This window comes from Pimephales promelas, chromosome 14, assembly GCF_988280905.1.
Source record: "Pimephales promelas chromosome 14, fPimPro1.hap1.1, whole genome shotgun sequence".
NCBI lineage: Eukaryota > Metazoa > Chordata > Actinopteri > Cypriniformes > Leuciscidae > Pimephales > Pimephales promelas.
The window spans coordinates 18,315,839-18,341,552 of NC_142782.1; the positions used below are offsets into that span (position 1 = coordinate 18,315,839).

At 38.3% G+C, this 25,714-nt stretch overlaps 1 protein-coding gene across 1 annotated transcript in view; it reads left to right on the forward strand.

Moving 5' to 3' along the window:
- The first annotated feature begins 3,917 nt into the window (after positions 1-3,917).
- LOC120485133 (uncharacterized) overlaps positions 3,918-25,714 on the forward strand; it is a 31,343-nt gene continuing 9,546 nt past the window's right edge. The window contains exons 1-54 of the mRNA XM_089119169.1: positions 3,918-4,046; positions 4,598-4,734; positions 4,972-5,020; positions 5,537-5,689; positions 5,904-6,059; positions 6,143-6,307; positions 6,412-6,564; positions 6,666-6,830; positions 6,936-7,088; positions 7,189-7,353; positions 7,986-8,138; positions 8,765-8,929; positions 9,562-9,714; positions 9,815-9,979; positions 10,087-10,239; positions 10,341-10,505; positions 10,613-10,765; positions 10,866-11,030; positions 11,138-11,290; positions 11,392-11,556; positions 12,186-12,338; positions 12,439-12,603; positions 12,711-12,863; positions 12,964-13,128; positions 13,761-13,913; positions 14,014-14,178; positions 14,286-14,438; positions 14,540-14,704; positions 14,812-14,964; positions 15,065-15,229; positions 15,337-15,489; positions 15,591-15,755; positions 15,860-16,012; positions 16,113-16,277; positions 16,385-16,537; positions 16,638-16,802; positions 16,922-17,074; positions 17,695-17,859; positions 17,967-18,119; positions 18,221-18,385; positions 18,493-18,645; positions 18,744-18,908; positions 19,016-19,168; positions 19,270-19,434; positions 19,542-19,694; positions 19,793-19,957; positions 20,065-20,217; positions 20,316-20,480; positions 20,588-20,740; positions 20,839-21,003; positions 21,910-21,996; positions 22,865-22,993; positions 23,591-23,707; positions 25,679-25,697. Of these exons, the coding sequence (XP_088975295.1) occupies positions 4,600-4,734; positions 4,972-5,020; positions 5,537-5,689; positions 5,904-6,059; positions 6,143-6,307; positions 6,412-6,564; positions 6,666-6,830; positions 6,936-7,088; positions 7,189-7,353; positions 7,986-8,138; positions 8,765-8,929; positions 9,562-9,714; positions 9,815-9,979; positions 10,087-10,239; positions 10,341-10,505; positions 10,613-10,765; positions 10,866-11,030; positions 11,138-11,290; positions 11,392-11,556; positions 12,186-12,338; positions 12,439-12,603; positions 12,711-12,863; positions 12,964-13,128; positions 13,761-13,913; positions 14,014-14,178; positions 14,286-14,438; positions 14,540-14,704; positions 14,812-14,964; positions 15,065-15,229; positions 15,337-15,489; positions 15,591-15,755; positions 15,860-16,012; positions 16,113-16,277; positions 16,385-16,537; positions 16,638-16,802; positions 16,922-17,074; positions 17,695-17,859; positions 17,967-18,119; positions 18,221-18,385; positions 18,493-18,645; positions 18,744-18,908; positions 19,016-19,168; positions 19,270-19,434; positions 19,542-19,694; positions 19,793-19,957; positions 20,065-20,217; positions 20,316-20,480; positions 20,588-20,740; positions 20,839-21,003; positions 21,910-21,996; positions 22,865-22,993; positions 23,591-23,707; positions 25,679-25,697 (8,006 nt within the window). The 5' untranslated portion in view covers positions 3,918-4,046; positions 4,598-4,599. The remainder of the gene's footprint in view (positions 4,047-4,597; positions 4,735-4,971; positions 5,021-5,536; positions 5,690-5,903; positions 6,060-6,142; positions 6,308-6,411; positions 6,565-6,665; positions 6,831-6,935; positions 7,089-7,188; positions 7,354-7,985; positions 8,139-8,764; positions 8,930-9,561; positions 9,715-9,814; positions 9,980-10,086; positions 10,240-10,340; positions 10,506-10,612; positions 10,766-10,865; positions 11,031-11,137; positions 11,291-11,391; positions 11,557-12,185; positions 12,339-12,438; positions 12,604-12,710; positions 12,864-12,963; positions 13,129-13,760; positions 13,914-14,013; positions 14,179-14,285; positions 14,439-14,539; positions 14,705-14,811; positions 14,965-15,064; positions 15,230-15,336; positions 15,490-15,590; positions 15,756-15,859; positions 16,013-16,112; positions 16,278-16,384; positions 16,538-16,637; positions 16,803-16,921; positions 17,075-17,694; positions 17,860-17,966; positions 18,120-18,220; positions 18,386-18,492; positions 18,646-18,743; positions 18,909-19,015; positions 19,169-19,269; positions 19,435-19,541; positions 19,695-19,792; positions 19,958-20,064; positions 20,218-20,315; positions 20,481-20,587; positions 20,741-20,838; positions 21,004-21,909; positions 21,997-22,864; positions 22,994-23,590; positions 23,708-25,678; positions 25,698-25,714) is intronic.

The window sequence follows — 25,714 nt, forward strand, 5'->3', positions numbered from 1 at the left end:
GTTGTCTCCGTTTCTGAAAAAACGGATTTTATTAAAGATTTGCCGCTATACACTTGGCCTGCAGAACGCGTTTCCGGAAGTAAAGACGCTGACTAAGATTCTTTCGGACACACGTCAGCAGGGTTCGTGCGTAGAGCCTATTGTGTTGTATTGTAAGCAAAAAAAGACAGGCTGCTCATGTCACATCTATGTCGTCAAGCTCAGTTTGAGCCTGCACAGTGCGCTTGGCTATCAGGAAGTGAGTGCTTCTAATTGACTTCACTTTTCTCCGTTGAAGTCTATGGGTTCAATGTGTCCATTTCTTTTACTGTCTATCGAAAATGGTGTCTTGTAAATGGCCCCTAAATGGGGACATCCCACAGATACAGTATATGGTAGAATGATGTAAGATGCCCCCCTAATTACAATATTATTTACTAGGGATGGACGATATGGACTTAAAACTACGTCACAATATTTTCTGGTATTTATTGCGACATTATTAACAATGACTCTATACTGTAAACAGTACCATTCACCACTGTTTTTGTCTACAAGTGAGCCTCAGAAAGACATCATCATCAAATAGGCTCCTAAAATATACCAATTACATAAAATAATAAAAAAAAAACTGTAAAAATCCAAACAACAGCCCTTGCAGAAAGTTGCAGATATAGCCTACTTTTCTTCTGTAGATAGTGCAAAGGAAAGCTGAGTCTTCATCCCCGGAGGACTCTAGCTCAATGTATCCAATGATGTCGGTCCCTGCAGCAGTGAAAATGTTACTAGTGGTCTCAGCGCTGTTAAGTCCAGTGGTCCCAGTCTGGTGGTCTCAGCACTACTGTCTGCTTGTCCCATGTGTGATGGTCCAGAGTCGGCGATCCCAATGGTTCCAAGTCCGGTGATCTCAGAAGTCCTTTCACCATCGGCTGTGCTTCCTGTGATGGCCGCTGCCATCTTGTGTGTTTGGGCCACACATTGCTCTACAGCTCCTGAGGCTGTGTCGGTGTCCTCTACAGCATCTTCTGAGGCGGTGGTGTCCAGCTCCTCCTGAGACTGCGCTGTCTGCTTGTGAAATCTCATATAGAGGGCATCTCTGAACTCTTGGTCTGCCCTGTTATGGCCAAGGAGCCCATGATCCACGGTCTTGTCACGTGGTTCCTTTGTCTCATGTGTAATGTTTTGTTGGTTTTATTGTGTCCATTGCTTTCAGGTGTGTCTTATGTCATTAGTCCTTGTATTGATAGCCCTCATGTTCCCATTGTCTAGCTTCGTTCTCTGTAACTAATTGTCAGTACATTTCTGTATATCGTTCATGTCGAAGTATGTTCTAGTCAAGTCACGTTAAGTTGAACTCATGTCATCGTTTGATTCTGTTTACTCTGTCCGCATTGTTAAAACTGCACTCGGGTTCTTTTAAACTCTGCTCGCCTTCAGGACTATATATTACAGGCAGTATCTTAACTTTTACATTTAAATTCATGGGTCTCACTTTATACTTGAAATTAATTATTTGATACAATGCATTTATTACATGTTTTTACATTGTACTTCTATTTTAAAAATACAGATGTAATTAATATATGGGTAATTACATCTAATTTCTGCAAAGAGTCTGATTCGGATCTGGTGATTCTGGCTCGAGAACACGTGATGTGGTAACAAGCGAAGCACGCTGCGTCTCACACTCTTGCTAATGTTTGCTCATCTTTAACCTCACCATTTGTAACCTAACTCGCTTTTATACCTATCCAAAAGTGGTGGATTTACTAACTTGCGGATCTGCTGTTGAGCTGCTGAAGGCTAAAGCGGTGCAAACCGACCCAAATGCTGAGGCACGCATGACGTCACTCACCCACCTGCTTGAGTGTCATCGAACAGCCATCTCCGAGGACTTCAAACACACTCCCGAGACAAAGTTGAACGGTGTCATAACTACCATGACAGAACATGCTGATAAACTTGAAATTCTTGAGAGTGAAGGTGACGCGTGAGAGCTATGCCTGAAAGCTGCCAAAGAAGCTAGCACCAAGCTCCAGATGGACCATGCTGAACTAGCAACTAAAGTGGTCAACCTCGAATCATGAAGCTGGCGCAACAACATCAGGGTAATCGGTGTACCTGAATCCATGGATGGGCCACAACTGACAGCTTATACTTAATAATTCATTAATTATACTTATTATTATTATTATTATTATTACTGGTGAGGGAATGTGTTTCATCTTGAGTGGGACAATCTGAACAAATTAACGACAAACATTCATGGCTCAAATGTGGTGAACTGGACTGGTGGGATCATGATCCATGATGTGAAACCTGGATTTGATGTCCCCAACTCTCTATAAATTCCATGAATGCTCCCACTCTATGAGCGGAAAATAAAACACCCTGTCTTAAGGTACACCTGAGACCCTAAAATCATCATCAAGTCATGATTAGATGATGAACAGTGCATAAACCCTCAAATATACACCAAAAAATGGAAAAAAAAATGGTGACATTGGATCACTAGAACTCTGGAAGGACCCTATTGATATATGTTTTCAAACTGTTGTATTTTTACAGTCTTTAGGATGTCTACGAAACAAATGTTGATGATCCCCACCTGAAATACTGTCACATGTTGGTCCAAATGAACATCTCCCATAATAAGTAGTTACTATTCAAACCGTTATATTGGTATTATATTTATTGAAACAAAACAGAAAACCACTCATAGTCAAATATGTGTACAGTATATATAGGGTAAAACAAATCCCGATTAGAATAAACTGAAATAGAAAAAAGTGATCCCTAATCAACCCCTCCTTGCAATGCCAACTTAACGTGGTGGAGGGGTTTGAGTAATCGAATGAGCTATGAGCCTATGGCCTATGTTGTCCAGGGCTATATGCCCCTGGTATGGTCTCCCAAGGCAAACAGGTCCTAGGCAACAGGTCAGACTAAGAGCGATTCAAAAAACCTTATGAGTAAAGTGAAAAGGGCCGTGAAGTCACCTGGTACAGTGCAGCCAGGGCCCCGCCCTGGAGCCAGGCCCGGGGTTGGGGCTTGTATGCGAACGCCTGGTGGTCGGGCCTCCCCCCACGGGGTCCGGCCGGGCTCAGCCCGAAGGAGCGACGTGGGGCCGCCTTCCCGTGGGCTCACCACCTGCAGGAGGGACCGTAAGACTGTAAGACACTGAACTTTCAGCGCTGCGACTTTGCAGATACTGTTCATGCACCAAAAGCAACATTACACACTATTTAAATGAAAAAAGTGAAATCGCAGTCAACCCCCCTTTAAATAAACCTCAAATTACCATCCTAATTACATGATGTGATTTTTAATTAATGCATATTTTTGAACAAGTATCTTAAAATGCATTATTTATTTAAAATATCTACAGTAAGTTATATTTTTAATGTGCAACAATTGATGTTGGAAACGAGCAGTAATGTGCTCAACAATAATTTATATAGCCAGTTATGAAATATGGAGGAGATCTATCAAATCAAAACCTAAAGGAGAAAAACAGACTGCCTATATATAAATGTTCTTTTTTGCTATTTTGGATTTCCAGGGTGGAAACCAATATAGCCAGACATAAATGTGACAATATTGCAGGTGGGGATCAACGCTTCTTAGACATCCTAAAGACTGTAAAAATACAAAAGTTAGAAAACATATATCAGAAGGGTCCGTACTTCATAGCTCATTTTCTCATGTATGAACCAAATTCTATGGGCGTGCAAAGCAGAGAAAGGGGAGGTTACCGTTCCTCCATATGACGTCATACGGAGGAGATTCAAGATCAGCCTGTCTCACCTTTCATTTCTCAAAGGCAGATATAGATTTTTTTTTTTTTTTTTTTTTTACATTACAGACATCTGAATCATTCACCCTATCTTCAAAATCCTGAAAAGGAAATAAATAGGGAGGTCATACAACTTGTATTGTGAGCTATTAGTTTCCTCCTAGAGTACAAAAGTTGAGGCTTCACTTAATGTCTGCAGTCAGACAGTCAGCATGAATCTTCTCTCTCAATAAATAAAATATCACGAGCTGAAACTGGACACCAAATCAAGGTAAGACCTGGTTTATGCTCTTTTTTTATCCAGATACAGTAAGTTAAATATCCAGACACAGTAAATAAAATAAAAAAAAAATAAAAAAAAACAAAAAACTATCAATTATAATGAATGGTTGAGGAATATAGTGACTCTCTTAAAGATGTTAGCTTTTAACCATCCCAAAAATGTTATAAGATAATCATATTGTGTATGTGTGCATTTACAACTGCACTGTCAAGATCGTTTGCTTCAGAATAATCTGTTTGTATTCCTATTAATTAAGAGGAAATAATCTCATATAAAATGCAGATTTAAATGAAACTATAGCAGATTAGAACAAGTTAGAACTTGTTTTTAAGTCATTTTAGAAAGCAGTGAATGGATTCACTGTCCAAATAAAACGCATTTTCATTTCTTTTGGCAAAAGTATAACCAAATTTAAATTATTAATTCACCCTCAAAATTATTAAGCTCTATTAAGTTATTAGGCTTTAAAAGATAGATATAAACATAACCCACCCTTTTGTTTTATTTGTTTTATTTTTTTGTTCTTTTCCTCCACATAGGCATGGAACCTGTTATGATGAAACTGAGAATCATAATTATGTTGTATGTGACTTCTTCATTTGAAGTACAAAGCCTGAGTCATGCACAGACTGTGAGTGAGGAAGTACTTGGAGTAAATACGTGGCATACAATGCTGGTAAGTATGCTTAATGGAATGCAGCACAGAACTGCTTTGTTTTCTTTGGTTGCATTTAGCCCTGATAAATCACATTTTTAATCAGAGTGAAGTCGAAACCATCTTTGCAGTTATTTGACATATGCGCTCTTTTTTCTTATCTGAATAAGAATGCGTTGATTGCGCTGATAGAGATGAGGACATATTTTGCTACTGATAAACTTAAAAAACATTCTGTGTCTTTCCTCTAAATTCCAGCCACCTTACATGGATGAAAGTGGAAATAACTTAAAACAAGAAGGACAGGGTGAGTGTTAATGAAAGATATGGGTGGATTGCCCAACTAAGTTAAGCTTGTGATTTAGTGCAATTTGATTATTAAACAATTATTAATCGAAAGTACAATATAAAACACTGTAAAAAAATATTTGGTTAAAAAGCAAAGAAACATAAGACATTTCGGTTTTTGTATTATCTGAGAAATTGTGGAAGAAAACATTTTCAACTAGATTTGTATTTCATTTTGATGGGGACCTTAAGTAAAGTAAAATGACATTTAGATATATTGTAAACCTAAATATAGACAGAGGGACAAAGGGAGAAAGAGACAATGTAGTATATCGAAAATACAGATAAGGTAAATCGATTTTTACTATGAAAGTAGTAAATGAACTGTATAACTCGGTGTTTTAACTTAGCTTGAATATTAATTTTAAAAGCATATTTGGCATGTTAAAATTATTTAAATTTGACGCCCACTTTCTGAGTAAAGAAACTGTATGAATGCCTCTTTTTATTAAGATTTCTTCTTCCATTTTGGCAGTGAATTGGAAATCATTCAAATACTTGATCAGCATCAAAATAAATTCTTCAAGGGTAATGGTACAGGATCGCTTGAAGACACTTCTTCAAGGATACTCATTTCCATATAGTGTCGGCCAAAATGTCATCGTGACCAATATGAATCTCAGAACAAGTAAGACTCTTCAGTAATATTGTTCTTTATAAATTATAATGTTAAAATATTAGAATACTAACTACAGTTACTCAAAAAAATGATATTCAGTATACCAATATACCATATAATGTACAGTACACCAGAAGAAGAAAAAACAGACATTAAATGTGTGCTATCAGGAAGCATTCCATAATAGTGGATATGATATTAAATATTCATCTATATTTCATAGCTCCTCCTTTAAAACTGTTCAAGTACACAACTGATATAAAAATCAATGCTTCAAGAGAAGGAGTGATAGAACAATTGAGGGACTTAATGCGTGAACAGAAATTTCCTATGTGCATCAAGAAAAACATGAAAATATCCAGTGCAAACATCGCTTCAGGTAAGTCAAGTATATAGACTAATGCCGTTTTGTCTACATTCATCTGATATGGTATACATATAGCCTACGTATTTCATTTTCAGTGTGTCTCTCAAATTTGAGCAAAACTGAATGCAAGTGTGAGAATCAATACGCTTGGCCCTCTGAACAATGCTTTAAACATGGCGTTTGCGGCCACAGTCAAAATGGTACGTGTGGATGCATCACTTCTCTTCCAACTGAAGGAGCGTTCTGCCGGCCAACACCTGGTAAAGAGTCTCTTTATTTCAAATCCAAGTTGGCTAATGTGATCGTAACGTCTGATGCAGTTTAAGACCGCTGTATTATTCATGTCTTTTCTTAATGTTTGCAGCTCCACTAAAGTCCTTCAAATACACCATTGACATTAAAATCAATGCTTCACAAGAAGCTGTGATAGAGCGCTTGAGGGCGTTGATTCGTGGACAGAAATACCCCATGTGTGTCAAGACAGGCATGAAAATCTCCAGTGCAAACATCAATGCAGGTAGAAGTATAAGCGGAGTAATACCTTTTGGGTTCATATTTATCTTTTCAATTATTCCTATGTGTTCCCTCCAAAATGTTAATTATTTGTTCCATTTTCAGTGTGTCTCTCAAATTCAAACAAAACTGAGTGCAAGTGTGAGAATCAATACGTTTGGCCCTCTGAACAATGCTCTAAACATGGCGTTTGCGGCCACAGTCAAAATGGTACGTGTGGATGCATCACTTCTCTTCCAACTGAAGGAGCGTTCTGCCGGCCACCACCTGGTAGAGTCTCTTTATTTCAAATCCAAGTTGGAGATTGGTGTGATCGTAAAGTCCGATGGCGTTTATGACCAGTATGTTATTTCTGTCTTTTCTTAATGTTTGTAGCTCCACTAAAGTCCTTCAAATACACCATTGACATTAAAATCAATGCTTCAAATGAAGCCGTGATAGAGCGCTTGAGGGCGTTGATTCGTGCACAGAAATTCCCCATGTGTGTCAAGAAAGGCATGAAAATCTCCAGTGCAAACATCAATGCAGGTAGAAGTATAAGCGGAGTAATACTTTTGTGTTCATATTTATCTTTTCAATTACTTCTGCGTTTTCCCTCCAAAATATTAATAATTTATTCCATTTTCAGTGTGTCTGTCAAATTCAAGCAAAACTGAGTGCAAGTGTGAGAGTCAATACGTTTGGCCCTCTGAACAATGCTCTAAACATGGCGTTTGCGGCCACAGTCAAAATGGTACGTGTGGATGCATCACTTCTCTTCCAACTGAAGGAGCGTTCTGCCGGCCAACACCTGGTAAAGAGTCTCTTTATTTCAAATCCAAGTTGGAGATTGGTGTGATCGTAACGTCTGATGCAGTTTAAGACCGCTGTATTATTCATGTCTTTTCTTAATGTTTGCAGCTCCACTAAAGTCCTTCAAATACACCATTGACATTAAAATCAATGCTTCAAAAGAAGCCGTGATAGAGCGCTTGAGGGTGTTGATTCGTGGACAGAAATTCCCCATTTGTGTCAAGAAAGGCATGAAAATCTCCAGTGCAAACATCAATGCAGGTAGAAGTATAAGCGGAGTAATACCTTTGTGTTCATATTTATCCTACATATTATTCCTATGTGTTCCCTCCAAAATGCTAATAATTTGTTCCATTTTCAGTGTGTCTCTCAAATTCAAGCAAAACTGAGTGCAAGTGTGAGAGTCAATACGTTTGGCCCTCTGAACAATGCTTTAAACATGGCGTTTGTGGCCACAGTCAAAATGGTACGTGTGGATGCATCACTTCTCTTCCAACTGAAGGAGCGTTCTGCCAACCACCACCTGGTAAAGAGTCTCTTCATTTCAAATCCAAGTTGGAGATTGGTGTGATCGTAAAGTCCGATGGCGTTTATGACCAGTATGTTATTTCTGTATTTTCTTAATGTTTGTAGCTCCACTAAAGTCCTTCAAATACACCATTGACATTAAAATCAATGCTTCAAATGAAGCCGTGATAGAGCGCTTGAGGGCGTTGATTCGTGGACAGAAATTCCCCATGTGTGTCAAGAAAGGCATGAAAATCTCCAGTGCAAACATCAATGCAGGTAGAAATATAAGCGGAGTAATACCTTTTGGGTTCATATTTATCTTTTCAATTATTCCTATGTGTTCCCTCCAAAATGCTAATAATTTGTTCCATTTTCAGTGTGTCTCTCAAATTCAAACAAAACTGAGTGCAAGTGTGAGAGTCAATACGTTTGGCCCTCTGAACAATGCTCTAAACATGGCGTTTGTGGCCACAGTCAAAATGGTACGTGTGGATGCATCACTTCTCTTCCAACTGAAGGAGCATTCTGCCAACCACCACCTGGTAAAGAGTCTCTTCATTTCAAATCCAAGTTGGAGATTGGTGTGATCGTAAAGTCCGATGGCGTTTATGACCAGTATGTTATTTCTGTATTTTCTTAATGTTTGCAGCTCCACTAAAGTCCTTCAAATACACCATTGACATTAAAATCAATGCTTCAAATAAAGCCGTGATAGAGCGCTTGAGGGTGTTGATTCGTGGACAGAAATTCCCCATGTGTGTCAAGAAAGGCATGAAAATCTCCAGTGCAAACATCAATGCAGGTAGAAGTATAAGCGGAGTAATACCTTTGTGTTCATATTTATCTTTTCAATTACTTCTGTGTTTTCCCTCCAAAATGTTAATAATTTATTCCATTTTCAGTGTGTCTGTCAAATTCAAGCAAAACTGAGTGCAAGTGTGAGAATCAATACGTTTGGCCCTCTAAACAATGCTCTAAACATGGCGTTTGCGGCCACAGTCAAAATGGTACGTGTGGATGCATCACTTCTCTTCCAACTGAAGGAGCGTTCTGCCGGCCACCACCTGGTAAAGAGTCTCTTTATTTCAAATCCAAGTTGGAGATTGGTGTGATCGTAACGTCTGATGCAGTTTAAGACCGCTGTATTATTCATGTCTTTTCTTAATGTTTGCAGCTCCACTAAAGTCCTTCAAATACACCATTGACATTAAAATCAATGCTTCAAAAGAAGCCGTGATAGAGCGCTTGAGGGCGTTGATTCGTGGACAGAAATTCCCCATTTGTGTCAAGAAAGGCATGAAAATCTCCAGTGCAAACATCAATGCAGGTAGAAGTATAAGCGGAGTAATACCTTTGTGTTCATATTTATCCTACATATTATTCCTATGTGTTCCCTCCAAAATGCTAATAATTTGTTCCATTTTCAGTGTGTCTCTCAAATTCAAGCAAAACTGAGTGCAAGTGTGAGAGTCAATACGTTTGGCCCTCTGAACAATGCTTTAAACATGGCGTTTGCGGCCACAGTCAAAATAGTACGTGTGGATGCATCACTTCTCTTCCAACTGAAGGAGCGTTCTGCCGACCACCACCTGGTAAAGAGTCTCTTCATTTCAAATCCAAGTTGGAGATTGGTGTGATCGTAAAGTCCGATGGCGTTTATGACCAGTATGTTATTTCTGTATTTTCTTAATGTTTGTAGCTCCACTAAAGTCCTTCAAATACACCATTGACATTAAAATCAATGCTTCAAATGAAGCCGTGATAGAGCGCTTGAGGGCGTTGATTCGTGGACAGAAATTCCCCATGTGTGTCAAGAAAGGCATGAAAATCTCCAGTGCAAACATCAATGCAGGTAGAAGTATAAGCGGAGTAATACCTTTGTGTTCATATTTATCTTTTCAATTACTTCTGTGTTTTCCCTCCAAAATGTTAATAATTTATTCCATTTTCAGTGTGTCTGTCAAATTCAAGCAAAACTGAGTGCAAGTGTGAGAATCAATACGTTTGGCCCTCTAAACAATGCTCTAAACATGGCGTTTGCGGCCACAGTCAAAATGGTACGTGTGGATGCATCACTTCTCTTCCAACTGAAGGAGCGTTCTGCCGACCACCACCTGGTAAAGAGTCTCTTTATTTCAAATCCAAGTTGGAGATTGGTGTGATCGTAACGTCTGATGCAGTTTAAGACCGCTGTATTATTCATGTCTTTTCTTAATGTTTGCAGCTCCACTAAAGTCCTTCAAATACTCCATTGACATTAAAATCAATGCTTCAAATGAAGCCGTGATAGAGCGCTTGAGGGCGTTGATTCGTGGACAGAAATTCCCCATGTGTGTCAAGAAAGGCATGAAAATCTCCAGTGCAAACATCACTGCAGGTAGAAATATAAGCGGAGTAATACCTTTTGGGTTCATATTTATCTTTTCAATTATTCCTATGTGTTCCCTCCAAAATGCTAATAATTTGTTCCATTTTCAGTGTGTCTCTCAAATTCAAACAAAACTGAGTGCAAGTGTGAGAGTCAATACGCTTGGCCCTCTGAACAATGCTCTAAACATGGCGTTTGTGGCCACAGTCAAAATGGTACGTGTGGATGCATCACTTCTCTTCCAACTGAAGGAGCGTTCTGCCGGCCACCACCTGGTAAAGAGTCTCTTTATTTCAAATCCAAGTTGGAGATTGGTGTGATCGTAAGGTCTGATGCAGTTTAAGACCGCTGTATTATTCATGTCTTTTCTTAATGTTTGCAGCTCCACTAAAGGCCTTCAAATACACCATTGACATTAAAATCAATGCTTCAAAAGAAGCCGTGATAGAGCGCTTGAGGGCGTTGATTCGTGGACAGAAATTCCCCATTTGTGTCAAGAAAGGCATGAAAATCTCCAGTGCAAACATCAATGCAGGTAGAAGTATAAGCGGAGTAATACCTTTGTGTTCATATTTATCCTACATATTATTCCTATGTGTTCCCTCCAAAATGCTAATAATTTGTTCCATTTTCAGTGTGTCTCTCAAATTCAAGCAAAACTGAGTGCAAGTGTGAGAGTCAATACGTTTGGCCCTCTGAACAATGCTTTAAACATGGCGTTTGCGGCCACAGTCAAAATGGTACATGTGGATGCATCACTTCTCTTCCAACTGAAGGAGCGTTCTGCCGACCACCACCTGGTAAAGAGTCTCTTCATTTCAAATCCAAGTTGGAGATTGGTGTGATCGTAAAGTCCGATGGCGTTTATGACCAGTATGTTATTTCTGTATTTTCTTAATGTTTGTAGCTCCACTAAAGTCCTTCAAATACACCATTGACATTAAAATCAATGCTTCAAATGAAGCCGTGATAGAGCGCTTGAGGGCGTTGATTCGTGGACAGAAATTCCCCATGTGTGTCAAGAAAGGCATGAAAATCTCCAGTGCAAACATCACTGCAGGTAGAAATATAAGCGGAGTAATACCTTTTGGGTTCATATTTATCTTTTCAATTATTCCTATGTGTTCCCTCCAAAATGCTAATAATTTGTTCCATTTTCAGTGTGTCTCTCAAATTCAAACAAAACTGAGTGCAAGTGTGAGAGTCAATACGTTTGGCCCTCTGAACAATGCTCTAAACATGGCGTTTGCGGCCACAGTCAAAATGGTACGTGTGGATGCATCACTTCTCTTCCAACTGAAGGAGCGTTCTGCCGACCACCACCTGGTAAAGAGTCTCTTTTTTTCAAATCCAAGTTGGCGAATGTGATCGTAACGTCTTATGGAGTTTAAGACCAGTGTATTATTCATGTCTTTTCTTAATGTTTGCAGCTCCACTAAAGTCCTTCAAATACACCATTGACATTAAAATCAATGCTTCAAATGAAGCCGTGATAGAGCGCTTGAGGGTGTTGATTCTTGGACAGAAATTCCCCATTTGTGTCAAGAAAGGCATGAAAATCTCCAGTGCCAACATCACTGCAGGTAGAAATATAAGCGGAGTAATACCTTTGTGTTCATATTTATCCTATCAAGTATTCCTATGTGTTCCCTCCAAAATGTTAATAATTCGTTCCATTTTCAGTGTGTCTGTCAAATTCAAACAAAACGGAGTGCAAGTGTGAGAATCAATACGTTTGGCCCTCTGAACAATGCTTTAAACATGGCGTTTGTGGCCACAGTCAAAATGGTACGTGTGGATGCATCACTTCTCTTCCAACTGAAGGAGCATTCTGCCAACCACCACCTGGTAAAGAGTCTCTTTATTTCAAATCCAAGTTGGAGATTGGTGTGATCGTAAGGTCTGATGCAGTTTAAGACCGCTGTATTATTCATGTCTTTTCTTAATGTTTGCAGCTCCACTAAAGTCCTTCAAATACACAATTGACATTAAAATCAATGCTTCAAAAGAAGCCGTGATAGAGCGCTTGAGGGCGTTGATTCATGGACAGAAATTCCCCATTTGTGTCAAGAAAGGCATGAAAATCTCCAGTGCAAACATCACTACAGGTAGAAATATAAGCGGAGTAATACATTTGTGTTCATAATTATCCTACATATTATTCCTATGTGTTCCCTCCAAAATGTTAATAATTTGTTCCATTTTCAGTGTGTCTCTCAAATTCAAGCAAAACTGAGTGCAAGTGTGAGAGTCAATACGTTTGGCCCTCTGAACAATGCTTTAAACATGGCGTTTGTGGCCACAGTCAAAATGGTACGTGTGGATGCATCACTTCTCTTCCAACTGAAGGAGCATTCTGCCAACCACCACCTGGTAAAGAGTCTCTTCATTTCAAATCCAAGTTGGAGATTGGTGTGATCGTAAAGTCCGATGGCGTTTATGACCAGTATGTTATTTCTGTCTTTTCTTAATGTTTGCAGCTCCACTAAAGTCCTTCAAATACACCATTGACATTAAAATCAATGCTTCAAATAAAGCCGTGATAGAGCGCTTGAGGGTGTTGATTCGTGGACAGAAATTCCCCATGTGTGTCAAGAAAGGCATGAAAATCTCCAGTGCAAACATCAATGCAGGTAGAAGTATAAGCGGAGTAATACCTTTGTGTTCATATTTATCTTTTCAATTACTTCTGTGTTTTCCCTCCAAAATGTTAATAATTTATTCCATTTTCAGTGTGTCTGTCAAATTCAAGCAAAACTGAGTGCAAGTGTGAGAATCAATACGTTTGGCCCTCTAAACAATGCTCTAAACATGGCGTTTGCGGCCACAGTCAAAATGGTACGTGTGGATGCATCACTTCTCTTCCAACTGAAGGAGCGTTCTGCCGGCCACCACCTGGTAAAGAGTCTCTTTATTTCAAATCCAAGTTGGAGATTGGTGTGATCGTAACGTCTGATGCAGTTTAAGACCGCTGTATTATTCATGTCTTTTCTTAATGTTTGCAGCTCCACTAAAGTCCTTCAAATACACCATTGACATTAAAATCAATGCTTCAAAAGAAGCCGTGATAGAGCGCTTGAGGGCGTTGATTCGTGGACAGAAATTCCCCATTTGTGTCAAGAAAGGCATGAAAATCTCCAGTGCAAACATCAATGCAGGTAGAAGTATAAGCGGAGTAATACCTTTGTGTTCATATTTATCCTACATATTATTCCTATGTGTTCCCTCCAAAATGCTAATAATTTGTTCCATTTTCAGTGTGTCTCTCAAATTCAAGCAAAACTGAGTGCAAGTGTGAGAGTCAATACGTTTGGCCCTCTGAACAATGCTTTAAACATGGCGTTTGCGGCCACAGTCAAAATAGTACGTGTGGATGCATCACTTCTCTTCCAACTGAAGGAGCGTTCTGCCGACCACCACCTGGTAAAGAGTCTCTTCATTTCAAATCCAAGTTGGAGATTGGTGTGATCGTAAAGTCCGATGGCGTTTATGACCAGTATGTTATTTCTGTATTTTCTTAATGTTTGTAGCTCCACTAAAGTCCTTCAAATACACCATTGACATTAAAATCAATGCTTCAAATGAAGCCGTGATAGAGCGCTTGAGGGCGTTGATTCGTGGACAGAAATTCCCCATGTGTGTCAAGAAAGGCATGAAAATCTCCAGTGCAAACATCAATGCAGGTAGAAGTATAAGCGGAGTAATACCTTTGTGTTCATATTTATCTTTTCAATTACTTCTGTGTTTTCCCTCCAAAATGTTAATAATTTATTCCATTTTCAGTGTGTCTGTCAAATTCAAGCAAAACTGAGTGCAAGTGTGAGAATCAATACGTTTGGCCCTCTAAACAATGCTCTAAACATGGCGTTTGCGGCCACAGTCAAAATGGTACGTGTGGATGCATCACTTCTCTTCCAACTGAAGGAGCGTTCTGCCGACCACCACCTGGTAAAGAGTCTCTTTATTTCAAATCCAAGTTGGAGATTGGTGTGATCGTAACGTCTGATGCAGTTTAAGACCGCTGTATTATTCATGTCTTTTCTTAATGTTTGCAGCTCCACTAAAGTCCTTCAAATACACCATTGACATTAAAATCAATGCTTCAAATGAAGCCGTGATAGAGCGCTTGAGGGCGTTGATTCGTGGACAGAAATTCCCCATGTGTGTCAAGAAAGGCATGAAAATCTCCAGTGCAAACATCACTGCAGGTAGAAATATAAGCGGAGTAATACCTTTTGGGTTCATATTTATCTTTTCAATTATTCCTATGTGTTCCCTCCAAAATGCTAATAATTTGTTCCATTTTCAGTGTGTCTCTCAAATTCAAACAAAACTGAGTGCAAGTGTGAGAGTCAATACGCTTGGCCCTCTGAACAATGCTCTAAACATGGCGTTTGTGGCCACAGTCAAAATGGTACGTGTGGATGCATCACTTCTCTTCCAACTGAAGGAGCGTTCTGCCGGCCACCACCTGGTAAAGAGTCTCTTTATTTCAAATCCAAGTTGGAGATTGGTGTGATCGTAAAGTCCGATGCAGTTTAAGACCGCTGTATTATTCATGTCTTTTCTTAATGTTTGCAGCTCCACTAAAGGCCTTCAAATACACCATTGACATTAAAATCAATGCTTCAAAAGAAGCCGTGATAGAGCGCTTGAGGGCGTTGATTCGTGGACAGAAATTCCCCATTTGTGTCAAGAAAGGCATGAAAATCTCCAGTGCAAACATCAATGCAGGTAGAAGTATAAGCGGAGTAATACCTTTGTGTTCATATTTATCCTACATATTATTCCTATGTGTTCCCTCCAAAATGCTAATAATTTGTTCCATTTTCAGTGTGTCTCTCAAATTCAAGCAAAACTGAGTGCAAGTGTGAGAGTCAATACGTTTGGCCCTCTGAACAATGCTTTAAACATGGCGTTTGCGGCCACAGTCAAAATGGTACATGTGGATGCATCACTTCTCTTCCAACTGAAGGAGCGTTCTGCCGACCACCACCTGGTAAAGAGTCTCTTCATTTCAAATCCAAGTTGGAGATTGGTGTGATCGTAAAGTCCGATGGCGTTTATGACCAGTATGTTATTTCTGTATTTTCTTAATGTTTGTAGCTCCACTAAAGTCCTTCAAATACACCATTGACATTAAAATCAATGCTTCAAATGAAGCCGTGATAGAGCGCTTGAGGGCGTTGATTCGTGGACAGAAATTCCCCATGTGTGTCAAGAAAGGCATGAAAATCTCCAGTGCAAACATCACTGCAGGTAGAAATATAAGCGGAGTAATACCTTTTGGGTTCATATTTATCTTTTCAATTATTCCTATGTGTTCCCTCCAAAATGCTAATAATTTGTTCCATTTTCAGTGTGTCTCTCAAATTCAAACAAAACTGAGTGCAAGTGTGAGAGTCAATACGTTTGGCCCTCTGAACAATGCTCTAAACATGGCGTTTGCGGCCACAGTCAAAATGGTACGTGTGGATGCATCACTTCTCTTCCAACTGAAGGAGCGTTCTGCCGACCACCACCTGGTAAAGAGTCTCTTTTTTTCAAATCCAAGTTGGCGAATGTGATCGTAACGTCTTATGGAGTTTAAGACCAGTGTATTATTCATGTCTTTTCTTAATGTTTGCAGCTCCACTAAAGTCCTTCAAATACACCATTGACATTAAAATCAATGCTTCAAATGAAGCCGTGATAGAGCGCTTGAGGGTGTTGATTCTTGGACAGAAATTCCCCATTTGTGTCAAGAAAGGCATGAAAATCTCCAGTGCCAACATCACTGCAGGTAGAAATATAAGCGGAGTAATACCTTTGTGTTCATATTTATCCTATCAAGTATTCCTATGTGTTCCCTCCAAAATGTTAATAATTCGTTCCATTTTCAGTGTGTCTGTCAAATTCAAACAAAACGGAGTGCAAGTGTGAGAATCAATACGTTTGGCCCTCTGAACAATGCTTTAAACATGGCGTTTGTGGCCACAGTCAAAATGGTACGTGTGGATGCATCACTTCTCTTCCAACTGAAGGAGCGTTCTGCCAACCACCACCTGGTAAAGAGTCTCTTTATTTCAAATCCAAGTTGGAGATTGGTGTGATCGTAAGGTCTGATGCAGTTTAAGACCGCTGTATTATTCATGTCTTTTCTTAATGTTTGCAGCTCCACTAAAGTCCTTCAAATACACAATTGACATTAAAATCAATGCTTCAAAAGAAGCCGTGATAGAGCGCTTGAGGGCGTTGATTCATGGACAGAAATTCCCCATTTGTGTCAAGAAAGGCATGAAAATCTCCAGTGCAAACATCACTACAGGTAGAAATATAAGCGGAGTAATACATTTGTGTTCATAATTATCCTACATATTATTCCTATGTGTTCCCTCCAAAATGTTAATAATTTGTTCCATTTTCAGTGTGTCTCTCAAATTCAAGCAAAACTGAGTGCAAGTGTGAGAGTCAATACGTTTGGCCCTCTGAACAATGCTTTAAACATGGCGTTTGTGGCCACAGTCAAAATGGTACGTGTGGATGCATCACTTCTCTTCCAACTGAAGGAGCGTTCTGCCGGCCACCACCTGGTAAAGAGTCTCTTTATTTCAAATCCAAGTTGGAGACGTTACGATCAGATCGTGTGATCGTAAAGTCTGATGGCTATTATAACCAGTATGTTTTTTCTGTCTTTTCTTAATGTTTGCAGCTCCACTAAAGTCCTTCAAATACACCATTGACATTAAAATCAATGCTTCAAATGAAGCCGTGATAGAGCGCTTGAGGGCGTTGATTCGTGGACAGAAATTCCCCATGTGTGTCAAGAAAGGCATGAAAATCTCCAGTGCAAACATCAATGCAGGTAGAAGTATAAGCGGAGTAATACATTTGTGTTCATATTTATCCTACATATTATTCCTATGTTCCCTCCAAAATGCTAATAATTTGTTCCATTTTCAGTGTGTCTCTCAAATTCAAGCAAAACTGAGTGCAAGTGTGAGAGTCAATACGTTTGGCCCTCTGAACAATGCTTTAAACATGGCGTTTGCGGCCACAGTCAAAATGGTACGTGTGGATGCATCACTTCTCTTCCAACTGAAGGAGCGTTCTGCCGACCAACACCTGGTAAAGAGTCTCTTTATTTCAAATCCAAGTTGGCGAATGTGATCGTAACGTCTTATGGAGTTTAAGACCAGTGTATTATTCATGTCTTTTCTTAATGTTTGCAGCTCCACTAAAGTCCTTCAAATACACCATTGACATTAAAATCAATGCTTCAAATGAAGCCGTGATAGAGCGCTTGAGGGCGTTGATTCTTGGACAGAAATTCCCCATTTGTGTCAAGAAAGGCATGAAAATCTCCAGTGCAAACATCAATGCAGGTAGAAGTAGAAGTGGAGTAATACCTTTGTGTTCATATTTATCCTATCAAGTATTCCTATGTGTTCCCTCCAAAATGTTAATAATTTGTTCCATTTTCAGTGTGTCTGTCAAATTCAAGCAAAACTGAGTGCAAGTGTGAGAATCAATACGTTTGGCCCTCTGAACAATGCTCTAAACATGGCGTTTGCGGCCACAGTCAAAATGGTACGTGTGGATGCATCACTTCTCTTCCAACTGAAGGAGCGTTCTGCCGACCACCACCTGGTAAAGAGTCTCTTTATTTCAAATCCAAGTTGGAGATTGGTGTGATCGTAAAGTCTGATGCAGTTTAAGACCGCTGTATTATTCATGTCTTTTCTTAATGTTTGCAGCTCCACTAAAGTCCTTCAAATACACCATTGACATTAAAATTAATGCTTCAAAAGAAGCTGTGATAGAGCGCTTGAGGGCGTTGATTCGTGGACAGAAATTCCCCATTTGTGTCAAGAAAGGCATGAAAATCTCCAGTGCAAACATCAATGCAGGTAGAAGTATAAGAGGAGTAATACCTTTTGTGTTCATATTTATCTTTTCAATTATTCCTATGTGTTCCCTCCAAACTGTTAATAATTTGTTCCATTTTCAGTGTGTCTCTCAAATTCAAACAAAACGGAGTGCAAGTGTGAGAATCAATACGTTTGGCCCTCTGAACAATGCTCTAAACATGGCGTTTGCGGCCACAGTCAAAATGGTACGTGTGGATGCATCACTTCTCTTCCAACTGAAGGAGCGTTCTGCCGACCACCACCTGGTAAAGAGTCTCTTTATTTCAAATCCAAGTTGGAGATTGGTGTGATCGTAAAGTCCGATGGCGTTTATGACCAGTATGTTATTTCTGTCTTTTCTTAATGTTTGCAGCTCCACTAAAGTCCTTCAAATACACCATTGACATTAAAATCAATGCTTCAAATGAAGCCGTGATAGAGCGCTTGAGGGCGTTGATTCTTGGACAGAAATTCCCCATGTGTGTCAAGAAAGGCATGAAAATCTCCAGTGCAAACATCAATGCAGGTAGAAGTATAAGCGGAGTAATACATTTGTGTTCATATTTATCCTACATATTATTCCTATGTTCCCTCCAAAATGCTAATAATGTGTTCCATTTTCAGTGTGTCTCTCAAATTCAAGCAAAACTGAGTGCAAGTGTGAGAATCAATACGTTTGGCCCTCTGAACAATGCTCTAAACATGGCGTTTGCAGCCACAGTCAAAATGGTACGTGTGGATGCATCACTTCTCTTCCAACTGAAGGAGCATTCTGCCGACCACCACCTGGTAAAGAGTCTCTTTATTTCAAATCCAAGTTGGAGACTGGTGTGATCGTAAAGTCTGATGGCTATTATAACCAGTATGTTTTTTCTGTCTTTTCTTAATGTTTGCAGCTCCACTAAAGTCCTTCAAATACACCATTGACATTAAAATCAATGCTTCAAAAGAAGCTGTGATAGAGCGCTTGAGGGCGTTGATTCGTGGACAGAAATTCCCCATTTGTGTCAAGAAAGGCATGAAAATCTCCAGTGCAAACATCACTGCAGGTAGAAGTAGAAGCGGAGTAATACCTTTTGGGTTCATATTTATCTTTTCAATTATTCCTATGTGTTCCCTCCAAAATGCTAATAATTTGTTCCATTTTCAGTGTGTCTCTCAAATTCAAGCAAAACTGAGTGCAAGTGTGAGAATCAATACGCTTGGCCCTCTGAACAATGCTCTAAACATGGCGTTTGCGGCCACAGTCAAAATGGTACGTGTGGATGCATCACTTCTCTTCCAACTGAAGGAGCGTTCTGCCGACCACCACCTGGTAAAGAGTCTCTTTATTTCAAATCTAAGTTGGAGATTGGTGTGATCGTAAAGTCCGATGGCGTTTATGACCAGTATGTTATTTCTGTCTTTTCTTAATGTTTGCAGCTCCACTAAAGTCCTTCAAATACACCATTGACATTAAAATCAATGCTTCAAATGAAGCCGTGATAGAGCGCTTGAGGGCGTTGATTCTTGGACAGAAATTCCCCATGTGTGTCAAGAAAGGCATGAAAATCTCCAGTGCAAACATCAATGCAGGTAGAAGTATAAGCGGAGTAATACATTTGTGTTCATATTTATCCTACATATTATTCCTATGTTCCCTCCAAAATGCTAATAATTTGTTCCATTTTCAGTGTGTCTCTCAAATTCAAGCAAAACTGAGTGCAAGTGTGAGAGTCAATACGTTTGGCCCTCTGAACAATGCTCTAAACATGGCGTTTGTGGCCACAGTCAAAATGGTACGTGTGGATGCATCACTTCTCTTCCAACTGAAGGAGCGTTCTGCCGACCACCACCTGGTAAAGAGTCTCTTTATTTCAAATCCAAGTTGGAGATTGGTGTGATCGTAAAATCCGATGGCGTTTATGACCAGTATGTTATTTCTGTCTTTTCTTAATGTTTGCAGCTCCACTAAAGTCCTTCAAATACACCATTGACATTAAAATCAATGCTTCAAATGAAGCCGTGATAGAGCGCTTGAGGGCGTTGATTCTTGGACAGAAATTCCCCATGTGTGTCAAGAAAGGCATGAAAATCTCCAGTGCAAACATCAATGCAGGTAGAAGTATAAGCGGAGTAATACATTTGTGTTCATATTTATCCTACATATTATTCCTATGTTCCCTCCAAAATGCTAATAATTTGTTCCATTTTCAGTGTGTCTCTCAAATTCAAGCAAAACTGAGTGCAAGTGTGAGAGTCAATACGTTTGGCCCTCTGAACAATGCTCTAAACATGGCGTTTGTGGCCACAGTCAAAATGGTACGTGTGGATGCATCACTTCTCTTCCAACTGAAGGAGCGTTCTGCCGACCACCACCTGGTAAAGAGTCTCTTTATTTCAAATCCAAGTTGGAGATTGGTGTGATCGTAAAATCCGATGGCGTTTATGACCAGTATGTTATTTCTGTCTTTTCTTAATGTTTGCAGCTCCACTAAAGTCCTTCAAATACTCCATTGACATTAAAATCAATGCTTCAAAAGAAGCCGTGATAGAGCGCTTGAGGGCGTTGATTCTTGAACAGAAATTCCCCATGTGTGTCAAGAAAGGCATGAAAATCTCCAGTGCAAACATCAATGCAGGTAGAAATATAAGCGGAGTAATACCTCTGTGTTTATATTTATCCTACCAATTACTCCTATGTTCCCTCCAAAATGTTAATAATTTGTTCCATTTTCAGTGTGTCTCTCAAATTCAAGCAAAACTGAGTGCAAGTGTGAGAATCAATACGCTTGGCCCTCTGAACAATGCTCTAAACATGGCGTTTGTGGCCACAGTCAAAATGGTACGTGTGGATGCATCACTTCTCTTCCAACTGAAGGAGCGTTCTGCCGACCAACACCTGGTAAAGAGTCTCCCTTCATTTCAAATCCAATTTGGAGATTGGTGTGATCGTAAAGTCTGATGCAGTTTCTGAATGGTGTATTATATGTCTTGAATAATGTTTGCAGCTCCACTTAAGTCTTTAAAAATACCATCACAGGTAGAAGTATAAGTGGAATAATGCCATTCTAAATAATTATACCTGCATTTAAGCTCCAAAATCTTAATCTTTTTTTTTTTTCAATTTCAGTGTGTTTTTTAAAAATTGAACAAAACTAAAGAAAGTCTGGTAACACTTTAGTTAAAGTCCATTTCTCACAATTAACTAGTTGCTTATTAATATGTATATTACTAGGATATTGTTTTTTTATTAGTACTTAGCACATATTCTGCATGACCATATTCTACATCCCTTAGTCACCCAATACCCAAACTTAAAAACTACCTTATTAACCAATAAATAAAGCACTAATTACAAAGTTAATGAGGCAAAAGTCATAGTTAATAGTTTGTTAATAGTGAGAATTTTACCCAAATCGAAAGTGCGACTGAAAGTCTGTTTTAAAAAATCTATACTGACAATTAGTATGGTCGTAGAGTTTTTGACCAGTCGATTATTTTTGTTAGTAAAGAAGTCTCTCTATATCACTAGTCAAAAATGACAAATAATGTGATCATAGAGTTTTGTACCTTGTACATCCAACATGAAAGCCATCTGGTATTTTTTCACCTACTGTAGTTCCCATCATAGGGCTTCAATTTCTATGTTATCTGTCACTGTTTAGTGGAAGATTAATTAATCTTTTACTATTACTTTTTTAAATATTACTTGTACTTATTTTGATAGACATTAGTGTTTACATTGATGAATGGTATTTGAGAATCAAAGTAATGTAATCAGATTAATTTACATCTTTGCTTATCATAGGCTGTCCTTCCATACCTTCAACCAAAATCCCAAACACAAGTGTATCTTCAACATCTACACCATCAGTGCCAACAACAAACAATACAGGTATTACTTTTTTCAAAGCTTGCAACATATCCAATATGTTAATTTGTAAATTTGACTTAATTTTTGTAAATATTTTAGTCATGTGTAATGTTTACTAAAATGTAAAGTTTTTTTAGCATGGTGCCCACAATGGTTACTTTGTTCCCAAGTTGTCACGCATTCATTGTTTCTTAGACAACTGATAATTCGTGAAGAATTACAAGTGTTCTGCTAGTACATTTTTTTTAACAAAATTTAAAAAACTTCACATTAGGTATATTTATATGTAAATGTAAAAAACACATCAGAACTTAAACACTCTTAGCAACGTTTTGTAATACAATTTTAGGTGTCGTTCTTAGACAGATATATATATATATTAGGGCTGTGCAAAAGTTAATTGCGATTAATCGCATCCAAAATAAAAGTCTGTGTTTACATAATATATTTGTGTGTGCTGTATATAATTATTTTGTATATATAAATACCTATGCATGCATGTATATATTTAAGAATTATTTGCGCTTAAATTCTGTATATATTTATAAATACATAATCTATATAATATAAATATAAATATTTTATATATGAATAACACATTTTCTTAAATATATACATGCATGTGTGTGTATTTATATATACAAAATAATTATATACAGCACACAAAAATATATTATGTAAACACAGACTTTTATTTTGGATGCGATTAATCGCAATTAATTTGTGCACAGCCCTAATATATATAAATAAATTAATCGACTTTTTTATCAACAAAGTACTGTATGTCGCCAAAAACTAAAACCTTCAGAGATGTGTTTATCACTTGCCATGTTTACTTAGTGTGTGGTAGTTGCCAGAAGATATTCATTAGCTCTTTTTGATTTTGTAGATGTTACAAGCCGACCAACCCTAATCACAAACACAGCTGACAGTACAACTATAACAAGCAATATTAGTACAACAATGATAGCTGACAGTACAAACAATAACACATCTACTCCAACAGTAGAAACAACAAGTAAGTGATTATATAATTTTATTCACGTGGCGTTGTCACTAACAACTAGAATCTTAAAAGTTCGGTATTTTACAATTAAAGCCCTATTTTAAGATAATTTCTGATGAAATAGAATAGTTAAGATTGTTTTTAAGACAAATGCTACCGTCACGAGAATTTTTGCATTCTGTGTTAGTGCTGTTATTAGTGCTACAACAAAACCGGCAACAATTGAAAATACTGGAGTTCTGGTTTAATATACTATAACACATACTGTACATATTACACACACACAAAACTAAAATCAGTACAAAATCAGACAAAACTGACAGTACAACAATAACAAGGGCTCCAGCATCCACTCCAACAGTAGGAACAAGTAAGTGATCATACTATTCAGTTTACATGGCATCTTTGCTAAAAACTAAAGTCTTCAGAGGTATGTTTAACACTTGCCTTGATTTTGTGATGTTTCCTGTCAGTCACTTTGACGTTGTGTGTAAAACTGACACTATGGGTCGCACTTGGTAGCCCTAAATACCTCTGATAATTTGAGAAAATTATTTGATCTGACAATTGTCTGATTTGTCTGATCATCAAAACCTTTGCTTTTCATAGAGTTTACTATCCCTTCAGCTCCAAACACAACTGAGAGCACAACAGCCGTGACAATTGCTCAGATGTCTACCTCAACAATGACAAGTGCTCTGATGTCTACCTCAACAACAGTAACAAGTAGGTGATCCTAAAAACCTCTTCATTTAGGACAAATGTTTCTGTGTGTGCTAAATCAGACTCCAGTTTATATTATTTATTTTATTTTTTTGTTTATTTCACTTTAATGTTCTTATTCGTATTGCTTGTAAATGTGTTTTTTTTAAATGGTAATTCCCCACAACAAATGCACTTACATTTCCAAATGATTTTATGATGTGAAATTTATGTAAACACAGTCAATTATGTGTTGGACAGCACAAAACATTGAACATGTTGAAATAGATCTGTGCATAAGTGTGAATGCAACTTATTAGACCTGCTGCCATCTATGATGTTATCGGCAATACTCAAATGGCAATAATGCTGAGAAAAAGAGAAAATCCGACCAGATTATGATGTGCCTTCATAAGTGGCTGGGAACAAACTGGAGCTGACATAGTCTCTAGTTACCTTGGCGTCCTGAGATGGGCATCCTGTGATAAAGCAAATGGAAAATAATTAGCATAGCTGCTGTTCACAACATTTAATAAAAATAATCATGTGCATTCGATCTGATAACTGGAGTACAAGGTTATGATATGCATTATGTGAATGCTTAGCTAAAGAGATGTGTCTTTAATCTAGAGTCTGAGCTCCAAACAATATCAGGAAGGCTATTCCAGAGTTTAGGAGCCAAATGCAAAAACGCTCTCCCTCCTTTAGTGGACCTTGGTACTACCAAAAACCCAGAGGTTTATCACCTATCAGAGCTTGATTGATTGTAGGGCGATAGAAGATTGGTTAAATACACAGGACCTAACCGTTTAGGGCCTTATAGGCCAGTAACAATATTTTGAAATTTGATAAGGAACTTAAAGGTGCTGTATGTAACTTTTTTACTCTACTCAAGCATACAAATACCATAAGTTTGCAGATATTTAAGAAACATGCTAAGTTCACATAGAAGTGAAAAACACTTCTACAGCAACATCTACAGTGTTGTTCCGTGTTGTCAGTTTTTGTTTTTGTTTTGGTCTGTGATCGCGCCCACTGCCAGTTCAACCAATCGTATTTTAACAACTTGGGATGCCAGTTAGAAGGAAACACAGCATATTGAAGCCTTGGAAACAAGCAAACAAACTTGATCGGAGATTGCAGATTCCACACAACCTAAAAAGCCTTGATATCCATCTAAAAACATCTATGAATGAGAGCATGTTAAAACGTGGATAAATCAACTCATCAACTCACACTGCGTAGGTCTCCTTGGCTTTCGTTGTCAATTGCACTTGTTCCTGTTGTGTGTCCTTAACTGGCAACCCATGTACACATTGAGTCTGAGTAGGAGGGGGCAGGGAAAACAAATGTCTATGATATTTTCAATTTGGACTTCAATACCTTTTTCGCCCACTAGCTGTTATTCTTACAGACAGCACCTTTAAGGCGAGACAAGGCAGGCAAAAACATTGATTTTGTGAACAGTGATCAGTTTTGAGATTTTCGGCTAGTTTGGTCCTTCAATGTGTTCTTTCAAGCTGCTATAAAGAAAACGTTGAAAATTTACATTAAGACATTCATTTTGATTTTATTACATTTTGTTTACTTCCGGCAGTAATGAGCTATGATTTGTAAATTTGTAAATTGAATATAAATCCGATCTTCAGTTTATGTCATCGAAACAACAGATTAGCTGCATTTTATTGATCTTCAGCTAATTGCAAGGGTAAGATCATTGACATTTAGTCTCACTATATTTTGTTATATTTTTGTTACCGAGAAACATACAAGGACAGATGTGAACATGTTAGAGCTCCAAGAAACATATACTACAAACATTGCTGAGTTTACATGTTTAAAAAAACGTTATTTTGAAAAATACTGGTAAAGGTTGTTACGAAAACATAACAACCATATATTTGTGAAACAACCATATGTTATGAACACACAACAACCATATATTTAATATATGGAATTTACATTTTAATGGAAAAATAAACCCTTTATTCTTAGGTCAAGCTACCACAACAAAAGCACCAACAACAACTG